Genomic DNA, 24,207 nt, shown 5'->3' with positions numbered 1-24,207 from the left:
ATAATGTAAAAAGCAAAAGACATCAATAAAAATTTGTATTGAAAATAACTTGAAACACACACAGTGGTTGGAAACATCGCTAAAAGCCCTGTCAAGCTAGAGTCTAAAATTTATTTTTTAGACAACAGAAACAAGATTTCCAAGGAAAATTGATAATTCAACTAAGAGAGAATGAGATAGTAAGAATAGTAGCCATAGGAATGAGTGGTGGTGGTGAGGATAACATTTTGGGAACAGAATCAACAATACTTGTGTCAAATTGATCCCCCCTTCTATATGACAATCCTACAAACACTTGAATACAACTCACCAGTCTACCACTTCTTCCTCCCTTAACTCCTTTCATTTCTAAACTAAACATTACCAGGTTAGTGTCTTTAACCAATGGTCTTAAAGCATAAACTATCTTGGTTGCCCTCCAGCTTTTGTACTTTCTAAATTGTGGTACTCAAAACTGAACAAAATATATCAGTTATGGCTTAATCAGGCAGACTCTGTTTACTCATTTTAGTTGTCTCCAACTTTTTGTGACCCCATTTGGGGTTTTTCTTGGCAGATACTACTGTGGTTTTTCATTTGCTTCTCCAGTTCATTTTACACATGAGGAAACTGAGGCAAAGAGGATTAAAGTGATTTGCTCAGGGTCATACAGCTAGTAAGTGTCTGATGTGAACTCAAATCTTCCTGACTCCAAGTCCGATGCTCTATCCTAGATGATTTGTTATGCAGACTGTCACTTCTTTATTTCTAAAAATTATGCCAGGTTTGGAGAGTTTTTTTTTTTGGGGGGGGGGGAGAAGAGTAGTCATTTCATAGTTTACCTATGCTAAGCTTTTAGTCCACTAACACTCGCTAATCATTTTCAGATAAGTCTCTATCTAACCCATCAATATCCAGCCCTAACTCTCTCCTGAACTCTCCTGCATCACCAACTAACTTATTACTATTTCCAAATGGATGTCAAAGTAGCCATCTCTAACTCAGTAGGTCCAAAAAGAGACTTCATTTTTTCTACTCAAACTCACTCCTCTTCCTAACATTCCAATTTCGGTCAAGGGTTCTTCTAATCTTCCAGTCACTGAGATCCAAAAGTTCACAATTATTCCTGATTTCACTCTTCCCCACTCATATCTTACTAAATTTGCTTCTACAAACTTACAAGATCTCTCCCATTGTCTTCACTTTTTCACATTATTACTTATAGCAGCTTAGTGCCTCACCATACTTAAGAATATAGTTTATTGGGCCAGGTAATTTCATCAAGAGCTTTCCCTTACTACTGCTGTCTTTATATTGGCTATCAACTCTCTGAGAGTGGCTAGAACTGGCCCCAAAGCCAGAGTTCAAGGGTTCTCCACGTCACTTCCCAGTGTTATAGACAACTCTCTAAGAACACCAGTTGAGATGAGAAAATTCCCCACTAAGTCCCCTGTATCAGAGAATCCTAAATCTAGTTTCAATCCCTTAGAACTCCCATTTGACCAAATAATTTATCCTTTCTATCCAAAGATCATTCTCCTCAAGAGAAAAAACAAAGAAATAGCTGGAATATCTACAAGCTTTATCTGATTGTCACTGTAACTTCTTCCCCCAAAGCAAGGAGGGAATCATACCTTCCTACCTTTGATCCTTTTTCTCTTACCAAGATAGCTAAAAAACTTTCATGTTGTTCTAAGCTTTCCTCACCAGCTTACAGTTGGGCAGGCGATCTTGGTATTTTTACAGAATCTTCAGATGGTTTTGTATAGATCCTGTTATCTGCTCTGCTTTCATGTTCTTTATATGCCTTTTTAAAACCTAAGTTAGTAAAGTCTCTTGGCATCTAAAATGGTCTCTTCAGTCAACTCCTAGTTTTCTTCCTTTATTAGGATTGCTTTCCTTTCTTATAATAATTTAATTTTTTTTAAATTTTGCATCCTTTTAGTACTAACTTTTGTCTTATATAATTTTAGTCCATGACATTATCTTTCCTTCTGCTTTGAAATTGGCCTTCCTTCTTACCATGGGATTGAGGACAATTTCCACATAAGAATCCTATTAATTCCCATTTAAGAAACCAGTTTCTTCCTGTGAATGAGAACAAAATAGATAAAATAAAGGGAGAAAGAAAGTGTATATAATTAATTGCTCTCCTTTGCATAAAAAAAAATGCTCCAGGGGTCATCTGGATAATTGAAGGTGATATCATCCCAAGCTTGCAATGTAATGCTTACTGAATGTAAGCTCCTTTTACAAATTTACAGAAATTTTCCTTTAATTCTCCACATTATCACCTATAGTAGTTTACTGCCCACCATACTTAAGGATATATATTGTTCGTTTGGACCACGTAATTTCATCAAGAGCCAAGCTTGCAATGTTTCTAAAAATCTCATGTATTAATTCTAAGTGGCCTATCAATAAACTAAGCAGACAAAATTGTTCATTTCTTCCTCTACTAATATTTACTCAAAATTCCTTTGGTTTTCTTCAGCTATCCCCCACCTCTCCTTTAATCCATTCAGTTTCTCATAAATAAACTGTATGCTAAGTTAAAGACAAGGAGAAAGAAAAGGTCAAATTTAGTTCTTCATACCTCTACTCCTCTGAGGGCAAATTACAATCCCAATCCTCTCACTTCCAATTCAACCCTTATTAATAGATCCAAAAAGCAGATCCAAACCTTCCAACTAATCATTAAAATAACACAGGGGAAAAAAAGATATATATATATATAAATGTAAAAAACAAATTAGAAGAAAAGGTATGTAAGCATGAATACTCCATTTGACCCTAGTTTCACAACATTCCTTTTTAACTCACAATGCTAAGTTCACTGTAGTTGAATGGAATATTTATGGGATACAAAAAGGGGTATTCAGTTATTTCTCCAATTCCCAGAGAACTATAATGGTGTTGCTAATTACAAATTGCTTAAATTACATAGCAGATAGAAGAATTTGAATGTCTCCTGACATATACATTAAAAATCCACCATATAATAGGAAATTCAGTTAAAAGAACAGGGCGTCCAATCATGTATCTACCTTCAAGTAATCATTGTGGCTTAGGTACAAAAGTAAATTTTAAAAGCCTCAAATTTTGCTTTAAAACGTATTATGTGATTTTTCTTAAAAATTAATTTGTTTTTTTAGGACAATATTAGAAACCAATGTACTCACAGAGTGAAAAATAATAAAGTAAAGAGGTAGTCCAGGAGTCTGTTAGGTGATTCTAGCAAATCTGGAGTTAATTTCATTTCAGGTAATTTGAAAGAGACATTCAATAATGGACGTCTTTTGAGGCAAAAAAAAATTTAACAATAAATTTTAAAATTTGGACCACTGACCATTAAAGAAATGTTTCACAACCTTTTTCTAAGCTTATAAAGAGAAATTTTCATCACTTTCATTAACAAGAATATGGCACTTGACATTTTTCTTCCCCTCTCCCCCCCAACCAAAAGTGCAGAGATCAAAATGGATTATAATAAAGTCTTCCTTTGCCACATACCTAAGGAAAGTTAACAGGAATACTGCTGAGTGAAATACACTAAAGTAACAAGTACATTCAATACCACATCAGATTTAATTTTCACACTATTCAAATCTTCTATTTCATCAATATGATTTACAAGTCTTATAGCTTACTTATGAATTACACACTTAAACACCAAAGATAACCTGGTACTCTTAATATTACTGACTAAATCTATGTTATAGGAGAGAGAAAGTCAAAAGTTTTAAAAATAAAAAGCAGTATTAGGAATTATTAGGTGGCTGGGATCATCCATGCAACTCTATATTCATACTTGATAAATCTTAAAAACCTTTTAAGTTTCTTGCTGATACTATCATTTAGTGTCTATTTTTAATGTTTCCTCGAACTATCAACATCATCCCTTAGGTTCATATTATAGCCTTCAGTTCAACAATAAATACAAGGAAAGACTTTTAAAATTAAAAAACACTATCTTCTTTCATTCTCAAAAGGCATTAACACAGAAAGAAATTGACAAGCTTGCTATCACTGTTTTTTTTGCATGAATCTGATAGATGATGGAACTAGCAATGGAACCTAAGAATAGAATGGCAAGACAATAAAGGTGAGAAACAAAACAAGTCTAGGAATCACAAGTTTTATAGGGGAGTAGCTTTGTTACTTTATATATAGTATAGCAAATCTATACATACTTATAATCAACTATAAAAATAAACATTGAAAAATCAAATAAATTCCGGGACCATACCTCACTTTGAATTACTTATACTTCTGGCTCATTTTATTACATGTACAACTAGATATGGATTCAGCTCCTAATTTGGAATTGCATTCTTAAGATACTAAGCTTCAAAAACTAATTCAAGATAGGAAATTCAAATACAACCTAGTGACAATTTCTCATTTAAATTAAAGCTGAAAGACCTCATTTCCCTTTGCACACAGTAACCACTATATAAACAGCCTGCCATTGTTACTGTTGTGAATAAGGCAAACAAAAACACTTATTCTGACCACCTTTTAATTTAAATAGATTCATAGGAAATGTTTTAAATTTGTAATAAAATTTAAAGACATTGTTTTAAAATTGGTATATGAGGAATGAGCATTAGACTAGGAGCAAGAAGACCTAGGTTCAGATTCCCACTCTGCCAACTCAGGTCAAGTCAGTCTCTTAAGGTTTTGGTTTTTTCTTTCTCTACAAATACTGAAGAAAGAAGGAAATAAGCACGGACACCGTGGTAAGTGCTTTACAAATAAATAGTATAACTTGGTACTCACAATCCTTAGAGTTTGGTATTATTATTATTCTCCTTTTATACTTAAGAAAACTAAGGCAGACAGTGGTTAGGTGATTTGCTCAGGCATCTGAAGTTCGATTTTGGCTCCAGTGTTCTTGAACCCAGGCCCAGAGAGCCCTACCCCTATCCACTGAGCTACCAAGCACTGCCTTTAAAATAGACCTAGATGATCTCTAAGGTCCTCCTTACCAGCTCTAATAATCTGTAGTCCTATCAATCTTATGAAACTCATCCCATGCAGGCAAACTTAAGAATGAAAACAAACACAAAATGTAGTACATAGAAAAGGACTTCCTTAAAGTCATAATATTAGCATAAAAGAAAAGAAATATGACAAACTAAGTCATCTCTTGGTATTTTCTTATGTTGATCAAGGCAGACGGAAAATTGCATATACTATATTTTTTTCAAATCTTTTTCTCTTTCCAAGACACACAATTCACAATTATTCTTCACTTGTATTTTATTAAAAAAATTCAACTGCCAACATGCCTCAGATTAAAACAGAATTCAAATCTAAATTGGAATGTACTTTAAGTTTACAGCAACTCAAGCAAGAATTCTTAAAGTAATCCCAATTCAAAATGATATTTTAACCTCCAGACTAAAATAGCAACAAATTAATGACCAGCAAGCAGCTGGTTTTTGTCATTAGGTGTTTACAGAAAGTTCTTACTCAATTCCAAGTTTTCCCCTCAAAATAATCTATTTCAAATAAATGAATTATAATCAGTAATTTCAAAATATGCCTAAAAAAATAAAGAATAATCCCCTAGAAATATGAACTCTTTGCTATATCCTTAAAGCTTTTATCTAACTCCAAAAAACAGGCAAACAAACTTCTACATAAATTTCTTTAAAAAATTAACACAGAAGAGTGGGTACTGAAACACTTTGATTCTGCACGTGTTTCAAAAATTAGCTACAGGGTACTAAGTATCCAAGAACCATTTTAGGCAACTCAAATCTGAATCTTAGCTTTACAGAATTCTTGATGCAGGAGAGATGACCTACCTAATAGTAAAAGTATCTATCACTAATATACCACCTTCTCTGGAGTTTCCATTATATTTGAAGAAAGGACCTAACCAGACAGTAAGAATCTCAGGTTCTTAAAAAAAAAAAAAAAAAAACTTTGGGTCTGAGGTCACTGGAGTTAACAGCCTTTCTGTACAAAGGACAGAGATCTGAGGGGTGGCTATACCTTACCCAAATCATTTTGGGAGGGAGGATGAGGAGAACCAGGTAAATACTAAAAACAATTTTTTCTCCTACTTAAGACAGACACCATAACTAAAAAAGACCACAATATTTCAAGGTATTGTTTCAGAATGTTTTAGTTTGAACTAGTATTTAAACTAAACAATGTTTAGTTAATCTGGATGCCTCAGCAGTAGAAAAAAATTGGACTAAGCCATAAAATTTGCACATAAATTAACAAATGTATATTTTAAAAGTGAATAGCAAAAAAAGAACATTTGAAGTAAAAGAATAGTTTACTTACAAAAAGGTATTCAAGGTATACTTACCCATCTCTTCCCTTACTGACAATTTTTACTTCAAAATAATAAATCCCACAAGCTGCTGGTATAGGATGCGTGGCACGAACTGAGGCTGCATCTTTTGGAGTTTTACCATGACCTACAAATGAAATGGGAAAGAAAAACAATACATTAAAAAGATATGCTTGTTAGAAGGACAAGTATAATTCTAATCTTCTCACCTCAAGTAACTAAAAATTTAATAAAGCAGGGCAGCTAGGTGGCACAGTGGATAGAGCACCAGCCCTGAAGTCAGGAGGACCCAAGTTCAAATCTGACCTCAAACACTTAACACTTCATAGTTGTATGACCCTGGGCAAGGCACTTAACTCGAATTGCCTCAGGAAAAAAAAATTAATAAAGCACATCATATTAATGATAAATCCTTATAAAATTGTCGTCAATTCAAGAATTTTCTAGAATAATATTGTATGTCTAAAAATTTAATTAAAAAAACCTGGGAAGGCTTACAGGAATAAATATAAAATAAGCAAAATCAGAACAATCTATAACAGCAATTCTGTAACAATAATCAACTACAAAAGACTAATTCTGATCAATACAATGATCGAATAGAACTCCAAAGGACTTATGATGTAAAATGCTATTCTCCTCAGATAAATAACTGATGAACTCCAGAGTACAGACTAAAACTTTTTCCTCCCTTTATTCTTGTTTTTTTTTTTCCCAGAACATCACTAACACAAAAAATGTTTGGTATGACAATAAATGTATAATGTGTATCGTATTTATTGCCTTCTCAATATGTGGAAGAGAAGAGAAAGAGAAAAAATGTAGAACTGAAAATTAAAAACAAAGTTTAAAAAAAATATGCTTCTTGAATTCGAGCTAAAAAAAATTTGAAACCTTAAACAAAGCGAACTTAGTAATCTTACTCAAAAATGACATGAACATTTTAATAAGCCTATTCCTTTTTCTTTTTTTTTTTTAATTAAAGTGTTTTATTTACAAAGTGTATGCATGGGACCCTTGCATAACCTTTTGTTCCAAATTTTCCCCTCACCCCCTCCCCTAGCTGGCAAATAATTCAATACATGTTCAATATGTTGAAATACATGTTAGATCCAATGTATGTATACATATTTATTCAAGAAGGAAGAAAAAAGAAAAACTGAGAAAGAAAGCAAATTGCAAGCAAATAACAACAGAGAGAATGAGAATGCTATATTGTGGTCCACACTCTGTTCCCATGGTTCTCTCTCTGGATATAGATGGTTCTCTTCATCACTGCAAAAGTAGAACTGGTTTGAATCATCTCAATGTTGAAGACCGCCATGTCCATCAGAATTGATAGTCGTATAGTCTTCTTGCTGCCGTACAATGATCTCCTGGTTCTGCTCATTTCACTTAGCATCAGTTCACGTAGATCTCTCCAAACCTCTCTGAAATCATCCTGCTGGTTGTTTCTTACAGAACAATAATATTCTATAACATTCATATACCATAATTTATTCAACCATTCTCCAATGGATGGGCATCCACTCAATTTCCAGTTTTTAGCCACTACAAAGAGGGCTGCCACAAATATTTTTACAGATGTGGGTCCCTTTCCCTCCTTTAAGATCTCTTTGGGATATAAGCCCAATTTCCTTTTTCTTTTACTCAATAAGCATTTATTGTCTACTGAGTGACAGGCACTGGGCTAGGCATTAGGAATACAAAGACAAAAATGTAATAATTTCTACCTAAAATGACTTTATATTCTATCAGGGAAGACACTATCTATACATATAAATGTATACAAAATAGATTCAAATACTCAAAAAGATCTGTGATTTCATCTATTCTCAACTTCCTTCTAGTGGCTGTTGTCCTTCATTCTCAAAGAGGAATAAAATGACATCACTATGTTAAAATCAAGTTAAAAGCCAGCCTAACTTTGGCTGAGGAGACTAATGTAATCTCAGAATGGTCTACACAAAGGTGAGGCACAAATAGTCCATATGAATATTTGGGGTAAATTCTCTAAATTGACAAATCTCCCTTTTTTGAGCTTCAATTCTGCTTTGTTCATAAAGTACAATAACATGCAGATAGCAACAATTAATCAATGCCTGCCCATCCTGCTCAACTTCCCTTCCCCCCACTTTTTTATTCCACTATTTTATTTCTTTTCAATTACATATAAAGATACTATTCAGTATCATCTTTGTAAAATTTTGAGCTCCAATTTTTCTCCCAACCTCCCTTTCCTTTTTCCTCCCCAAGACAGCAAGCATTCCGATAGAGGTTATAAAAATACCATCATGTTATACATATTTCCACATTAGTTGTATTGTCAAAGAAGACTAATAATAAAATACAAAAACCACAAGAAAGAAAAAAACAAAAAAAAGTGAAAATAGTATGCTTCGATCTGCGTTCAGTCTCTTACAATTCTTTCTCTGAATGTGGATATTTTTCCCATCCTAAGTCCCTTGGAACTGTCTTGAATCACTGCATTGCTGAGAAGAACTAAGTCTATCATAGTTGATCATCTGCACAATGTTGCTGTTTTCTGTGCACAGTGTTCTCTCTTGGTTCTGCTCACTTCACTCAACAACAGTTCATGTAAAGTCTTTCCATGTTTTTCTGAAATCTGTCTATTCATCATTTCCTATAGAACAATAGTATTTCATTACCTTCATATACCATAACAATTTGTTTAATCATTCCCCAGTTGATGAGCAATTTCTATTTCTTTGCCAACATAGAAACAAACAGCTGCTAAGCTTTTCTGTGCAAGTGAGATCAAAGGGTATGCAGCTTTATAGCCCTTTGGGCATAATTCCAAATTGCTCTCCAGAATGACTGGATCAGTTTATAACTCCACCAATCATAAATTAGTGTTCCAGTTTCCCCACATCTTCTCTAACATTTATTGTTTTCCTTTAATAGACTTTTGAGATGGTACCTCAAGAGTTGTTTTAATTTGTATTTCTCTAATCAGTAGTAACTTAGAGCATTTTTTATATGACTATAGCTTTAATTTCTTCATCTGAAAAGGCCGTTCGTATCCTTTGACCATTTATCAATTGAGGAATAATTTATATTCTTATAAATTTGACTTAATGATCTATATATTTGAGAAATTAGGCCTTTTTCAGAAGGAATGACTGTAAAAATTGTTTCTCAGGTTTCTGTTTTCTTTCTAATTTTGGTTGCATTGGTTTTGTTTGTACAAAAACTTAATGTTATCTAGTTATTTTTAAATGGAATTTCTCTTAATTCTTGCTTTTGGGCTTTGTTGGTAATAAATAGAAATGCTGATGATCTGTGTGGATTTTATATCCTGCACCTTTGTTAAAGCTGTTAATTGTTTCAAGTAGTTTTTTAGTTGATTCTTCTCTATGTATACCATCATTATCATATTTTATTTAAATTTTTATATCAATATTCATTAGGGAAAATGGTCTATAATTTTCTTCTCCGTATTGACTCTTCCTCTTTTAGGCATCAGCATCATATTTTGTTATAAAAGTAATTTGGTAGGACTCCTTCTTCGCCTATTTTTCCCCAAATCTTTTATACAGTATTGGAATTAATTGTTCTTTAAAGGTTTAGTAGAATTCACTTGTGAATCTATCTGGCCCTGAAGCTGTTTTTCTTACTGAATTCATTGATGACTTGTTCAATTCCTTTTCCTAAAATGGAGTTAAGTATTTTCTTTTCTGCTATATTGAGCAATTTATATATTTATATTCATTCCTTTCACTTATATTGTCAGATTTATTGGCATAAAGTTGGACAAAATAGCTCCTAATTATTGTTTTAATTTCTTCACTGGAGATAATTCAACCTTTTCATTTTTGATACTAGTAATCTGGTTTTCTTCTTTCTTTTTTCTAATCAAAATAAAGGTTTACTTATTTTACTAATTTTTTTCATAAAACCAGATTTAGTTTTATTTATTAATTCAATAGTTTTCTTGCTCTCAACTATTCCTATTTCAAAAACAAAAAGATAGAGATTTATTAAGGTGAATAATTAGAAACTAATTTTTATAAACAAGACATAAAAAACTGAACATTCTTAATTATCTTTTTACATTAACAAAGCTTTGAGGCTTTACATTATAGCACTTTTTTAAAGATTAAAATTTGATATGATTAGGTTGAACTAGTAACATGGAATTGTTTTTGAGTTTAGATTTACCAATAATATGTATTTACTTTTGATTTAGCATTTGTTAATAACTTTGTACCACAGTATAGACTATAGGTTTAGGTTCTAAAGTTTCTTTATTTCAACAGTTCATTGATGACATTAAAAAAAAAAAATACTTAAAAATACATCCAAGCTTTAATAGTTTTGTCAAAAAAAATTTTTTAAATCACATCATCATTAGTAGCAAATATATTCCAGTAATAATGTAGTCTCTATCATATTTTTCTATCTAAAAAATACAGACCATCTTCAAGCTAAACAGTTTCCTGTTTCTTCCAAATATAAGATAAAGAGGAAAAGGGCAAGAGGGATACAAGCCTGCTGTCTTGTATATGTCGGGAGTGGGGATAAGGCACAAATGAGGAATTAAATTCAGCAAACATTAAGTACCTTTTCTCAGATGGGTGGCAAGGCATTGAAACTGGTAATAGGGATACTTTATACCATCTTCAACAATGTAGGTTGTGATACATCCATACTTTTTCTTCTGAGACACTCTCATATGTATTCTATAGGAGGATTATCCATAGCACTAAGGATCTTCTAGACTTATAATGATGTTGAATACATAATCAGTGAGACACAGTACAGTGTCCATCAGTTACCCCACATTTTTTCTTATCACATACTTGTAATGATGATCTTTATGCCACTTCTGTAAAATTTGTTAGTAATGGTTGCAAACTACTTGTGCTCGCTGTGTACCTCTTCACTGGTCTTTGGAATGACTAATCAAAATATTCATTGCCAGTAGACATGCCAAAATAAACTTTGTATAAAACTATCCATGGTGAAGAAAAAAATAAATTAGACTGGAAATCATGAACTTTGGACCTAGAGTTGTTGTCTAATGCAACTATTTCAACCAAAGCAGAGACTACAGGTTAAGTGACCTACTATAATGACATGGTTCATCAGTGAATGCTAGACCTAAAAGTACATGTACTTTATAAATTTAAGAAACTTCCACATTACCCTGAAAACACATAATTCTAAAATGTTCTTCTCTATTAAAACCAAAAATTATTTCTAACTGAAGAGCATCTTTGAAATTTACTATTAATAAACCCTCTCAACAAATGAAAATAAGAAAAGGATAAACCTACAAGTAAAACATCAAAATTCAAACTACTTACATTTTGGTTATAAAAATAAATTTGTGTGCTCCCCCCAAAAAAATATTATTAATACTGTATGACTTACAACTCTAAATGATAACTATTGTTTGGGAAGAGGGGGAGGGGGGGAAGGCAAGTCTGTGTTTCTGGAAAACACTTCCTTACCACAAGTGAAGAACTAAATCAGTTTCCTCAAGACTATAAGTACAGGGGCAGCTAGTTGGTGCAGTGGATAGAGCACCAGCTCTGAAGTCCTAAGAACTGGAGTTCAAATCTGACCTCAGACACTTAACATTTCCTTCCTATGTGACCCTGGGCAAATCACTTAACCCCAAATACCACCACAACAACAAAGACTATAGATTCAGCCTCTCCTCCTTCAATTTGATTCTGTTCATGCATACTGTCTGTCCAAGAGATTTATAATGTTAGACCTGTGATAAGCCATTCATTCCATAACCCACCACAATCCACACAAGTATTCTTTATCCACTTCTTTTTTTTCCTTCACTTGAATAATTATGAATTTCATTGGATCTGCAGTATCACTGGGACTATGCAATCAATGTATTATGCCCAAACAAAAGCACAGGAGGAACCTCCGTTTTAAATCTGTAATAGTGTTCTATGACAATGGCAAATACTATCAAAAAGCAGACTTAAAAAATATTTGTAGCAACTCTTCTTTGGTGGCAAAAATGGGTAGATACCCATCAATTGGCTGAAAAAATTAAGGCATATGAATGCAGCGGAATGCTCTATAAGAAATAATGAGCAGGCAGATTTCAGAAAACCATGGAAAAGACTTACATGAATTGTTGCTGAATGAAGTGAGCAGAACCAGGAGAACCTTTATACAAGTATCAGCAACACTGTGCAGATGATCAACTATGATAGACTTAGCTCATCACAGCAATGCAATAATCCAATTCCTAGAAACTTGTGATAGAAAATGCCATCCACCTCCACAGAAAGAATTGTCTGAATGCAGATTAAAACATATTATTTTCACCTTTTTTTGATTTTTCTTTCTCATGGTTTTTCCCTTTTATTCTGATTTTTCTTTCACAAAATTACTTATATGGAAACATATTTACAATCATTATACATGTATAATCTGTATCAGACTGCTTGCAGTTTTGGGAAGGTAAGGGGGAAAAAATTGATACTCAAAACCTTACTACAATGAATTGTATACTCTTTACATGTAACTAGAAAAAAATTTGGGTAGGGAGGGAAGAATGGAGAGAGAGAGGGAGGGACAAAAGGAGGGAGGGAGGAAGGGATAGAAGAAAGAAGGAAGAAAATACAGATCTTATTTTTATGCCTCACTTGACAATCATCAAAGCCTCAGAGCTTTGTGTTGGTGGTTCCATATTTCAGGGAATCTTGTATAGTTGTAACTAGAGCCTTTAAGACTGCATTCTGTTTAACATATCAAACAGCACTTTACAGACAGCTAATAATAATTAAGAGTGAGATCTTGTATCTTTACCTTCCAGGAAATTATGTGGCTAAAAAAAGTGGCTTGCTATAGAATCTTATACAAAAACCTACTTATTCTCTCCTAAGTTCACCAAGGCAACACCCATCAAAGGGTTTAGGGATACAAAGTTGACAAAAAATATTGTCACTTTCCCTTAAGGAACTTTTGATTCAATCAGGAGGATTATACATAAATATGTATGATACAAAGACAAATGTAATAAGTATGAAAAAATACAAAGTGCTATGACAAACATAGGGAAGATACCATTATTTTCAACTCCTGGTAATAAAGTGGACAATCAATAAGATTTCATGGGAAAAGTTTGAGGTTGAGATGACCCATGAAGGAAAGGAAAAAAGCCTTTTAAAAAAGCAGATATAGAAGGTGAAAATATAGAAGGTGTATATGACAAGAAGAGAACAAGTTCTATAAATAGCCAGTAGTATGGTCTATCAAACATAAAGAGAGAACTACTACAAAAAAGGCTGGAAAACTAAAACCAACTTAGAGCAAGCCTTAAATCCCAGATGAAGGAACTTGTATTTTAATCCTGAAAGCATGAAGATTTTGAGCAGGTAAATGATAATGATGAAAAGGTATATATGAGGAATATTGTTTTAGCAATAATGTGAAGAAGGGAATATTCCTATTCTAAAGCATATAGAATGCCATGCAATGCGGACTTTTGCAAGCCCTACTGTCATTATCAGCTATGCCAAGAACTCACCAAACCTCACAGAATCCAGAATCCATTCTTCTTCAAGACAGCTCACACACTACCTTCTATATGAAGCCTACCATAATTCCTTCATCATCTTGTAGGTTACTACTGTTTTTTTTTAAATTCTTTTTGTATTTATTTGTGTCATTATTGTCTCCCCCATCAGAATCAAAGTTCCTGCCCAGAAGGAATTATTTTATTCATTGCAATTGTATACACAGTTCCTAGCAAAGTATCTGGCATATAGTATATACTGAATGTTTGCTAATTAACCTTAAACTAGAAAGTCTCAATCAAATGTTTCTAGAGGAAGGTAAATATCTTTTTCCCTTGCATCTTTTATCTGTAAGGTCTAGTTATCAAAGGCGATTACCCTCTTTGATTTTGTCAATATTATCAAAGTTGATTTTTGTCACCCATTTTTCCTTTCACACCGTCTCCCCTTATAAGTCTCAAGAACTCCTTGATATAGTGTTTGTCTTTGGTCAAATGGCCACTCTTTTTAATATCCTGCTGGCCTTGTTAATAAAATGATCAAAATTGCTCCTCCACCCCCCCAAAAAAAAAGTCTCTGTGAATAATCCTGGCAATCAACATGTTCTGACTAAGGCCCATGCTAAGTATGGAAAGGATCAAGAACAAATTGGCTAAAGAATGATCAAATTTTCAACCATATCAAATCTCAGACAAAGTTGCTGATACCATCTCTGGGTCCACAGAGGGCTTTAAACCAGGACTGAAGAAGAGAATGGTTTAGAAAGGAAAGCCTGGAAGCAGATCATGTAAGAGATTATTACACACACACACACTCACACTCTCTTTCTTTCTCAGAATTGCAGGATTTGACAAATGATTGTATATCAAAGAAAGGAAAGATTGAGAAATGTCCCTAAAATTTTAAGCCTACATAAAATGCTTAAAATAAAGGCAACTAAAGCACTTCTCTATTATCTCCAAAATGATTATTTCCAGAGTATATACTATGTATTGTTTCTATAGTCTAGTAATCTATATTTTACTAAGTTTCAACTCATGTATGTCATTCTTTCATTCATTTTCTTAAAATACCTTCATGGATAACTAAAATGCTTCTTAAAGTATGATTTTTTTAGTCACTTGCTTTTTGGTCAATGTTTGCATGGAATATGAAAAACACACAATATATAAAGAAAACATCAAAGGAAAGGAAATCTCATCTTGCTAGGGATACACTTTAATAAGATTAATATTATCAATATATAGTCTACCATCAAATTGTTTTGCTTATACCCACAATGCAAAAAAGCAACATTTCCACATGCTCAGAGACTAGAAGACATTTAATAAACTCTGCCTCTTCTTTCTATTACCTGTTAGGTTTCCATGGAAATATGTGTGTGTGGAGGAGAAATCTAAAGAATATCTGCTACAGGCAGATGTTTCTGTTTTCTTAGCTTGGTGAGCGATAGTAAAGAGGTTTAATATTGTTGTGATATAGATAGATAGATAGACAGATATCACAAGATCAATGAACCTTTTCTAGAAAGCTGATTTTACATATTAAAACAAGCAAGTACAGAAAAAAGTCCAAGTTAATAAGCAATGTTCATTTACTTCTGAATCCAAAAAATTCAGTGGGGTAACTTAGAAACCTGTGTTTTGATAATTTATTTTCAGGGACACTAATAGCATCTTTAAAATGTCTAACAGTGCTTTACCAAATGACTTCAAATCTTACATAGCTTCTTATTATTCAGTAAAATATCTTTTCTGTGAAAATACATTGCATTTTCAAGAGGAAAAAAAAATTCTTAAGTTAATTCCAGTAATATTTTGAAAGGTAATAAAATTCTTTCATTAGAAGCCAAATAACTGGAGTCCAAAATTATTAAACTGAACTTTTCTACACACAACTTTTAAAAGAGAAGTTAATTTAAAAAGCACCTAAGACTTACTTAAGAAAATCATTTCCAAGACATACAAAAAGACCAATCTATATCTACAATTCTATATAATGAAGATGCTGAAGTACTGGATAATACAGAATCTTAATTTAAAAAAAAAAAACATCAACTATACTAGATAGACACATTGTCTATCTTAAAAAAAAAAAAAAAAAACATGAGTTACAAATTAAAACATTTCTTGGCTTAATTCTTAATGAGAAATTAAACTAATTTAACAACTCTACTCCCAGAACATTTTGATTAAGTAAAAAAAAAAAAAAATTATTTGCAGATATTTCAGTGGTACAGGTCCTATTTCTAAGAATATTCATCAATTGTTAAATAATTTACATGATAAAAACAATCACACTACAAAAATTTTTTAACATTTTAAACTAGACATAAATGGCACTGTGGTTTCTCTCCAGCAAACTCAAAAACGTATTCAATATTTTAAAACCAAAGTTATCTTATGTTATAATTCTATTTAACTAATAGAATTGCCTAAAAAGGCAAAATGTGGGCAAATCTAAACACAATACATACGTATAAAATAATTCTACCTGTTAACAGATCAACTACTGGGCAAAAATACTTGTAATTTTGCTATTTACTCAAAAACAAAGAATTAATATTCACAGGATAAGACTTTACCCAAGAACTAAGTTCATTAACATTATAGTTTCAGACTAGCAAAATAAGCCTCTTTTAGATTACTGTAAAATCAATAAGCATTTATAAAGTATCTGTTTTGTGCCAGGTACCACACTAGGTCATAAAGGTACAAAGAAAAGTAAAACAGTTTCTGAGGTTAATGAACTAGCAATCTAAAGTAAGAGGTAATTTGTACTGAGTAGATACGAGGTGATTTGAGAGTAGGGGAAGATACTGCTAGCAACTGGGGAGAATCTGGAAAGGCTCTCCAAAGAAACAAAGTATTAGGCTGAGCCTTAAAGAAAACTGAAATAAAGGTATACCTTAGAAGGGAATGTTTTCGAGGCATGAAAGACAGTTTGTGAACAAGACCTCAAAGAATTTTCCTGTCATTCTTAACTATCTTTTCCTGGGAAGGACAAAAATTGAGCACCTAGGAGGTGGCAGGCACTGTGATAAATACTTTACAAATATAGCATCTCATTATCACTACACACCTGTCAGATTGGCTAAAATGACAGGAAAAGATAATGGAGGGAATGTGGGAAAACTGGGACACTTGATACATTGGTGGTGGAACTGTGAACAAATCCAATCATTCTGGAAAGCAATTTGGAACTATGCTCAAAAAGTTATCAAATTGTGCATACCCTTTGACCCAGCAGTGACTCTACTGGGCTTATATCCCAAAGAGATCTTAAAGGAGGGAAAGGGACCTATATGTGCCAAAATGTTTGTGGCAGCCCTCTTTGTAGTGGCAAGAAACTGGAAACTGAGTGGATGCCCATCAATTGGAGAATGGTTGAACAAATTGTGGCACATGAATGTTATGGAATATTATTGTTCTGTAAGAAATGACCAACAGGATGATTTCAGAGAGACCTTGAGAGATTTATATGAACTGATGCTAAGCAAAATGAGCAGAACCAGGAGATCATTATATACTTCAACAACGATACTATATGAAGCAACATTGAGATGATTCAAACCAGTTCTACTTGTGGAGTGATGAAGAGAACCATCTACACCCAGAGAGAGAACTGTGGGAACAGAGTATGGAACACAACATAGCATTCTCACTCTCTCTGTTATTTGCTTCCATTTTTTTCCTCAGTTTTTCTTTTTCTTCCTTCTTGATCTGATTTTTCTTGTGCAGCAAGATAACTGTATAGATAAGCATACATATATTGGATTTAACATATAATTTAATATATTTGACATGTATTGGACTACCTGCCATCTGGTGGAGGGAGTGGGAGGAAGGAGGGGAAAATTTGGAACAGAAGGTTTTGCAAGGATCAATTTTGAAAAAATTACCTATGCGTATGTTTTATAAACAAAAAGATATAATAATTTTTTTTAAGGAAAAAAGCAAACAAATAACATCTCACTCAGATTGGCAAGATTTAATCAATCTTGGTATTAAATCTCATAGAATCATGAACTCATCCTCCTTTAAGAAGGGGAGACAAGAAACTTGTCAAGATTTTCTTTATTACCTACCAAACTGTTCTCATTTTTTAAAAATAGCTTTTTATTTACAAGTTATATGCATGGGTTATTTTACAGCATTGACAATTGCCAAACCTTTTGTTCCAATTTTTCTCCTCCTTCCCCCCACCCCCTCCCCTAGATGGCAGGATGACCAATAGATGTTAAATATATTAAAGTATAAATTAAATACAAAATAAGTACACATAACCAAACCATTATTTTGCTGTATAAAAAGAATCGGACTGTGAAACATTGTACAATTAGCCTGTGTAGGAAATCCAAAATGCCGGCAGGCAAAAAATATAGGGATTGGGAATTCAATGTAATGGTTCTTAGTCATCTCCCAAAGTTCTTTCGCTGGGTGTAGCTGGTTCAGATCATTACTGCTCCATTGGAACTGATTTGGTTCATCTCATTGCTGAAGATGGCCAGGTCCATCAGAATTGATCATCATATAGTATTGTTGTTGAACAACCCAGTGAGATAGGTGCTATTACAATTTCCTTGTTAGTTGAAGATTCTGGGACAAATATTAAGTAACTAGCTCAGAGTCACATAGTAAGACTGCATCCTGACACAAGGCTTAGTTAGCCCTTGAATCCACTGTGCCACCTAGCTAACAGTGGGCTTTAAAATGCATCAAGTTGTTCCCTCAAAATCATCTCCTAATTTCTTTAAGAAGGGAGTTGATAATGCCATAATTTCTTTAATGGCATTACCAACTCCCTTCTTATTTCACTTTAACCACACAGGGATGGTTACACTGTGGATCTTATTATTACTCATAAATGTTCTATTTCTTTAATCAATAACCTATGACCTTGGTATGACAATAACCTTTTATCACTCCATCTTTCCCTGGGCCTCACTCCTTCTTAACCTATTACTTAGCTTTAACACAACCTCTAGTTCCTCTCTCCCTCAGTATCAATTATTTCTGCTGTGATTTCACTTTCCTTCCTTCCCAATCCCAACAAAGCACACTCCATACTATTTACTGTTCTCTAATGCTTCATCACCTATTATGCCATCATAGCTTAATTTTATCTAGAAGTCTGGGTTACTCCCATTAACTATACCTAGGCAGAATTAAAATGGAGGAAATCACAACTCTGACTAGATAGTTCATAATGAGTACTTCCTCCCAATTTTAAACTTACAAGGCAATCCTTTTATTCCTAATTCCCTAACTCAGGCAGTTATGTGATACAATGGATATAGTGCTGAGCTAAAGTTAGGAAAACTTGAGTTCAAATCCAGTCTCAGACACTTAACAAACTCTATAATACTGGGCAAGTCATTTAACCTAGTTTACCTCGCCTTCCTTATCTATAAAATAAGTTGGAAAAAGAAATGGCCAACTACTTCCATATCTTTGCCAAGAAAAACCCAAATGGAGTCACCAAGAATCAAATACAACTGAGCAATAAATCCCTACCTCATTCTGCACAAAATTTATTTCAAACCCTATGTTCTTAAGCCTCCCCCCATAACTTTCTACCCATCCATTCCCACCCACTCTCTTGATTGTGTACACTTGATCTCTTATTTTACTCAGAAAATAGACCATTTAATTTGACTGTTTTCCCCCTTCTCTTCATTTCAAAATTTCTGGATATTATTCCTTATTCATTTCTCCCTTCTCCTACCCCAACAATAAGAAAGTACTTTTTACCAAGGCCAATCCTGTATATATGAATAGGTCTCGAAAAGGCTCTAAATATCTGCCTGTCTTGTAGAACAGATGGTTCCCTCAATCATCCCCTTACTTCAACTTCTATCGATTCCTTCCTTACTTCCTCCAAACATATCCAAGTTGCCCACATACTAAAAAACAACAACAATCCTTCACTATAGGCTACTAGTTCCTCAATCTATTATTCTGATGTTAATGAGAACCATACTAATGAGAATAGATCCTTAAATTTTACCAGCTTGCCAGGACCATGGCATTAAAAAAAAAAAAAAAAAAAAGTTCATCTCTCCTATACTCTGAGAACCCGTGCCAATTCACAGTCATTCCTTCTCTCCATTACCTCCCCCCAAGTATTTTTCCCCCAGCTCCACATCAGCAAATATCCACTGAATATTTCCAACTTTATGTGTTAGAGACATTTATGTCTTAAGAGACATTCCTTTCCTTACTCATGGCCTTCATAGCTGTATTATTACAACAGCCTCTTAATTAAGACTTCCAGCCTCAAGTTACTTCCCACTCTAATCCAAACCCTACATAAAACAGCCAAAGTGCTTTTCCAGAAGTATAATCAACTGTGAGACTCTCCTCCTTTCTAAATTCCAGTTGCTTCCTCCTAACTCTAGAATCAATAATAAATTCTTTAGTCTAACTTTGGAAGCCTTCCCCAATGATTGTGCATTCCTCCTCCCTACCTTCAGCCCACCTTTCCATCCAGTCCAATTGACCTTCTCTAGGTTACTCACACAGGGCACTTTATCTCTGGTCTCACTGCTTCACACTTGGCAATTCTTTATGCCAGGATGTTCTTCCCCTACCCCCACCTTTACTTTAGGAAACCCTTCTCTTCCTTCAAGATGCAATTGAAATACCACCTGATGCCCAACCTAATCTCAATAGTTAGTGCCCCATTCTCCCTACCTTGTATTTACTAACTACTTTGTGTTTATCTATTGTCTTTTTATTTATTTTGAATACATTCATCATGTTTACTTCTAGTCTCCCTCAAAAGAATGAAAAGTTCTTTGAGATTGGAGGGCTTTTCATTGTTTGTATTCTTAGCTCTAGCATCTTTCACAGTTCCTGGCACATAGTAGACATTTAATAAATGCCTATTGATTGACAGCCAATTCAAAGGCACCAAAGATGAGAAATGAAGCTCGATGTACATAGAATAATGAAAAGACTCATAATTACTAAGCACCATAACATGTGAAAAGGGATAATGTGTAATAAAATTAGAAAGGTAAGTTAGGACCAAATTGTGAAAAGTATTAAATATCAAGCATAAGAGTTTATAGTTTAACTTAAGGCAATAAGAGCCATTGGAGTTTGAATACTTGCAGGATAATATGGTCAGAAGTATGTTTAAGAAAAACCACGTAGGCAATTTAATATGTTAATTCTGGTAAGGTTTCTTATAAGCATAAGGAAAATACCTTAACCAAAACAACTGCCCAACCTGTTAACTTGCTCCACTATCCTTCTATCCATTAGAAGATAATATAACATTAAAATATTAGCACTGGTCCACATACTTCCTCACACTTTCAACATAACTTCTCAATATGATGCAATTATCCCAGAAAAGCATGTAGATAGAATCTAGTGAAAGTCAGATAGTTCCATTTCATAATTGAAATGTTTTAAGGAGGAATCAATAAATCAATAAATAAAGCAGACAATACAGCACATCCCCTCCCCCCCCCAAAAAAAGGCTATGTTATTTTAGAGTCAGCAATTTCTAAGGAAGAAAGATTATTATAATAGTTTTGTGATACTGTAATGCCAACTCTCAAGCTCCAAAATTTGCTTAAATTTCACTAATGGGCTAGTTAGTCTGGTCAGGACACTGAAAGAATTTGATGCAGTTTTACACTTTTGAGATTGCTATATTTATAACGCCTCCTCTCACCTTAAATATGTACATAGAAAAGGATCCTGTACTTACTGGATATGTGCCAACTGCTGCAGTAAAGCTTGACTTAAATCTGATTCCAAAACCTAAACTAAAAATAAACAAGATCTGGAGATGGGTCAAGTAGGGCTTGGAAGTAGTACAGCAGCATCTGTCTTGCTGTCTACCAGTTACCAATCCTGCCCAGTGACCTCTAGATGAATTCTCATTCCTACTGCTCCTCATCCCAAGATAAAATTTAGTGGATCTCTAAATGTTATTAATTTAGAGTTAGATCACACTGCAAGACAGACTTACTTCTTTTAAATATCTTTAAAAACTTTCCTTTTAACTGGAAACTAAGTAAATGCCCATCAGTTGGGGAATGGCTGAATAAGTCAAGGGATATGAATATTATGGAGTATTATATAGTTCCACAAGAAATGATGAGCAGAGCAGACTGATTTCAGAAAGGCCTGGAGAGACTTACATGAACTTATGCTAAATGAAGTGAATAGAACTAAGAGAACACTGTACAAAACAACATTATGTGATGATCAACTGTGATGGACTTGGCTCTTTTCAACAATGAGGTAATTCCAATAGACTTGTGATACAATCATCAAGAGGATTATGGAGACTGAATCAAAGCATATATTTTCACCTTTTATTTGTTGTTGTTTGCTTGTTTTTTTCCTCTTTTGATCTGATTTTTCTTGCGCAGTATGATAAATGTGGAAGTATGTTTAGAACTCCACATGTTTAACCTATAATGATTTACTTGCTGTCTAGGGGAAGGCAGACATGAAGAAGGAGAAAAATTTGGAACACAAGGTTCTGCAAGAGTGAATGTTGAAAACTATCTTTGGATGTATTTTGAAAAATAAAAAAGCTATTATTATAAAAAGGTAAAATGAAAAAACATTTTTAAAAAATCACCAGAATGGTACTATCACCCCCCAAAAAAAACAAAAAACCCTTCCCTTTTGCTAAGTAGAGAAAAAACTATCACTTAAAAAAAAAAATCAAGCAGCCCATAAGTCAGGAAGACCTAAGTTCAAATAGGGCCTCCGACACTTAACACTTCCTAGCTGTGTGATCCTGGGCAAGTCACTTAACTCCAATTGCCTCAGCAAAAAAAAAAAAAGAAAAAGAAAAAATCAGTAGCACATTGTGAAAATTTCTATTAATTGTATTTGCTAAGAAAATCTTCCTTTCTATTACTTTTAAGACAGTCACATTTTGGCAGGATGATACTTAAAATCCAGATATAGATCAATATTTTTAATATTTAAATACCAAAAAGTTAGGGTTTTGTTTATTTAAGAGACAGTCCCAATCTACCAGTACCCTATTTAGGGAGACAGAAAAGAAATACATGTTACTTTAAAAAAAAAAAAAGTTTTCTAGGAAAAAAATCTTAAATCTTCATTTTACTGTTTTGCATTTATCTAATGGTCCGAGTCTTCTGATGACCTTAAATAATCACAGAATATCATTAAAACATAATACCAGTCAACTTGTATAATTTTCAAACACATTCTTTTTGTTGCGTCATGTCCAATTCTTTGTTGAACCCATTTGCGTTTTCTTTTGTCTTTTTTTTTTTTTTAAACGATACTGAAATACCATTTCCATCTCCAGTTCATTTTAAAAATGAAAAAACTGAGGCAAACTGGGTTAAGTAACTTGCCCAAGGTCACAAAGATGTTAAATGTCTGAGGCCAAATTTGAACTCAGGTCTTCCTAACTCCAACTCTATCCACTTCGCCACCTAACACATGGCAAAAAAGCTGCTAAAAAAAAAAAAAAAAAAAAAAAGAACACCTATCTTCCAGCACCATTGGTACACTGGAAAAAGTTCTAGTTTTTTAATCTGCCTTCATCAGTATGTGACTTCAGGAATATCAGACCTTTATTCGCTTTGGTCTATGGCTTCTTCATCTACAAAATGAGGGAGTTGAACTAAATGACTTTTAAAGTCATCAGAGCTGGAAGAGCTCTAAATCTATGAGATTCTTTCTTATAGGGCCAGCCTTCAAAGACCTCAACCTTCTCTCATAGATCAAACCCTCCCTAATTTTCCCTTGCAAGGGGAAAAAAAGGGTTTTTTTGCTGGGTTGGTTTACTGTATTGTTTGGTTGTGTGTGTGCTTAAGAGACTGGGGAAGAACAATAATAGAACTAATGAAAAACATGAGGGAGAATTCCAGTCAGGTGATGAAAAATCCTGATAGGTCACTGAAATTCTAAATAATTCACACTAAAATGCCAACCACTAACAATTTTCCAAACTTAAAAGAAACAGAACTTAATTAATATGCTGAAGATATTTTAAATATTCAATACTTCAAAACTTTAATTTTAAATGCAAAAATAATAAAGTTAAAATTTGTCGTTTTCATGTTATAGTGAACTAATGCTTGTTCCTTAATCTTGACCCAAAACTTGTGTATACCAGGCATCATATTATTTTAATTAGTCTACAATGCAATAAAAACAACATTTTTTCCTAGAAAAGTTATTTAGACTCTCAGACAGCAAAAACTAACTAGAAAAATGCATAAAAGTTAACTGTCTAAAAAATTCTTAATAGACAATGATGAAAATTGTAATTGGCACTTTCATTCAGAGATCAAAAAACAAGAATTTTTCTTCCTCATTTCTATGGGGAAAGGTAGATGGAACTCAGAGATGGGTAAGTATAGCCAATGTAGCAGAAATA

General features: G+C 33.4%; 1 protein-coding gene across 2 annotated transcripts in view; it reads right to left on the bottom strand.

Annotated features, from left to right (window-relative positions):
- Window positions 1-24,207, bottom strand: part of RANBP9 (RAN binding protein 9) — a 98,191-nt gene that overhangs the window by 68,717 nt on the left and 5,267 nt on the right. For both annotated transcript variants that reach the window (XM_023496330.2, XM_031946832.1), the window contains exon 2: window positions 6,311-6,422. In XM_023496330.2, the coding sequence (XP_023352098.2) occupies window positions 6,311-6,422 (112 nt within the window). The remainder of the gene's footprint in view (window positions 1-6,310; window positions 6,423-24,207) is intronic.

Source organism: Sarcophilus harrisii, chromosome 1, assembly GCF_902635505.1.
Source record: "Sarcophilus harrisii chromosome 1, mSarHar1.11, whole genome shotgun sequence".
In the NCBI taxonomy this organism is placed as follows: Eukaryota; Metazoa; Chordata; class Mammalia; order Dasyuromorphia; family Dasyuridae; genus Sarcophilus; species Sarcophilus harrisii.
The sequence above is the reverse complement of the archived record's forward strand: the minus strand, read 5'-3'. Positions and strand labels throughout refer to the sequence as shown.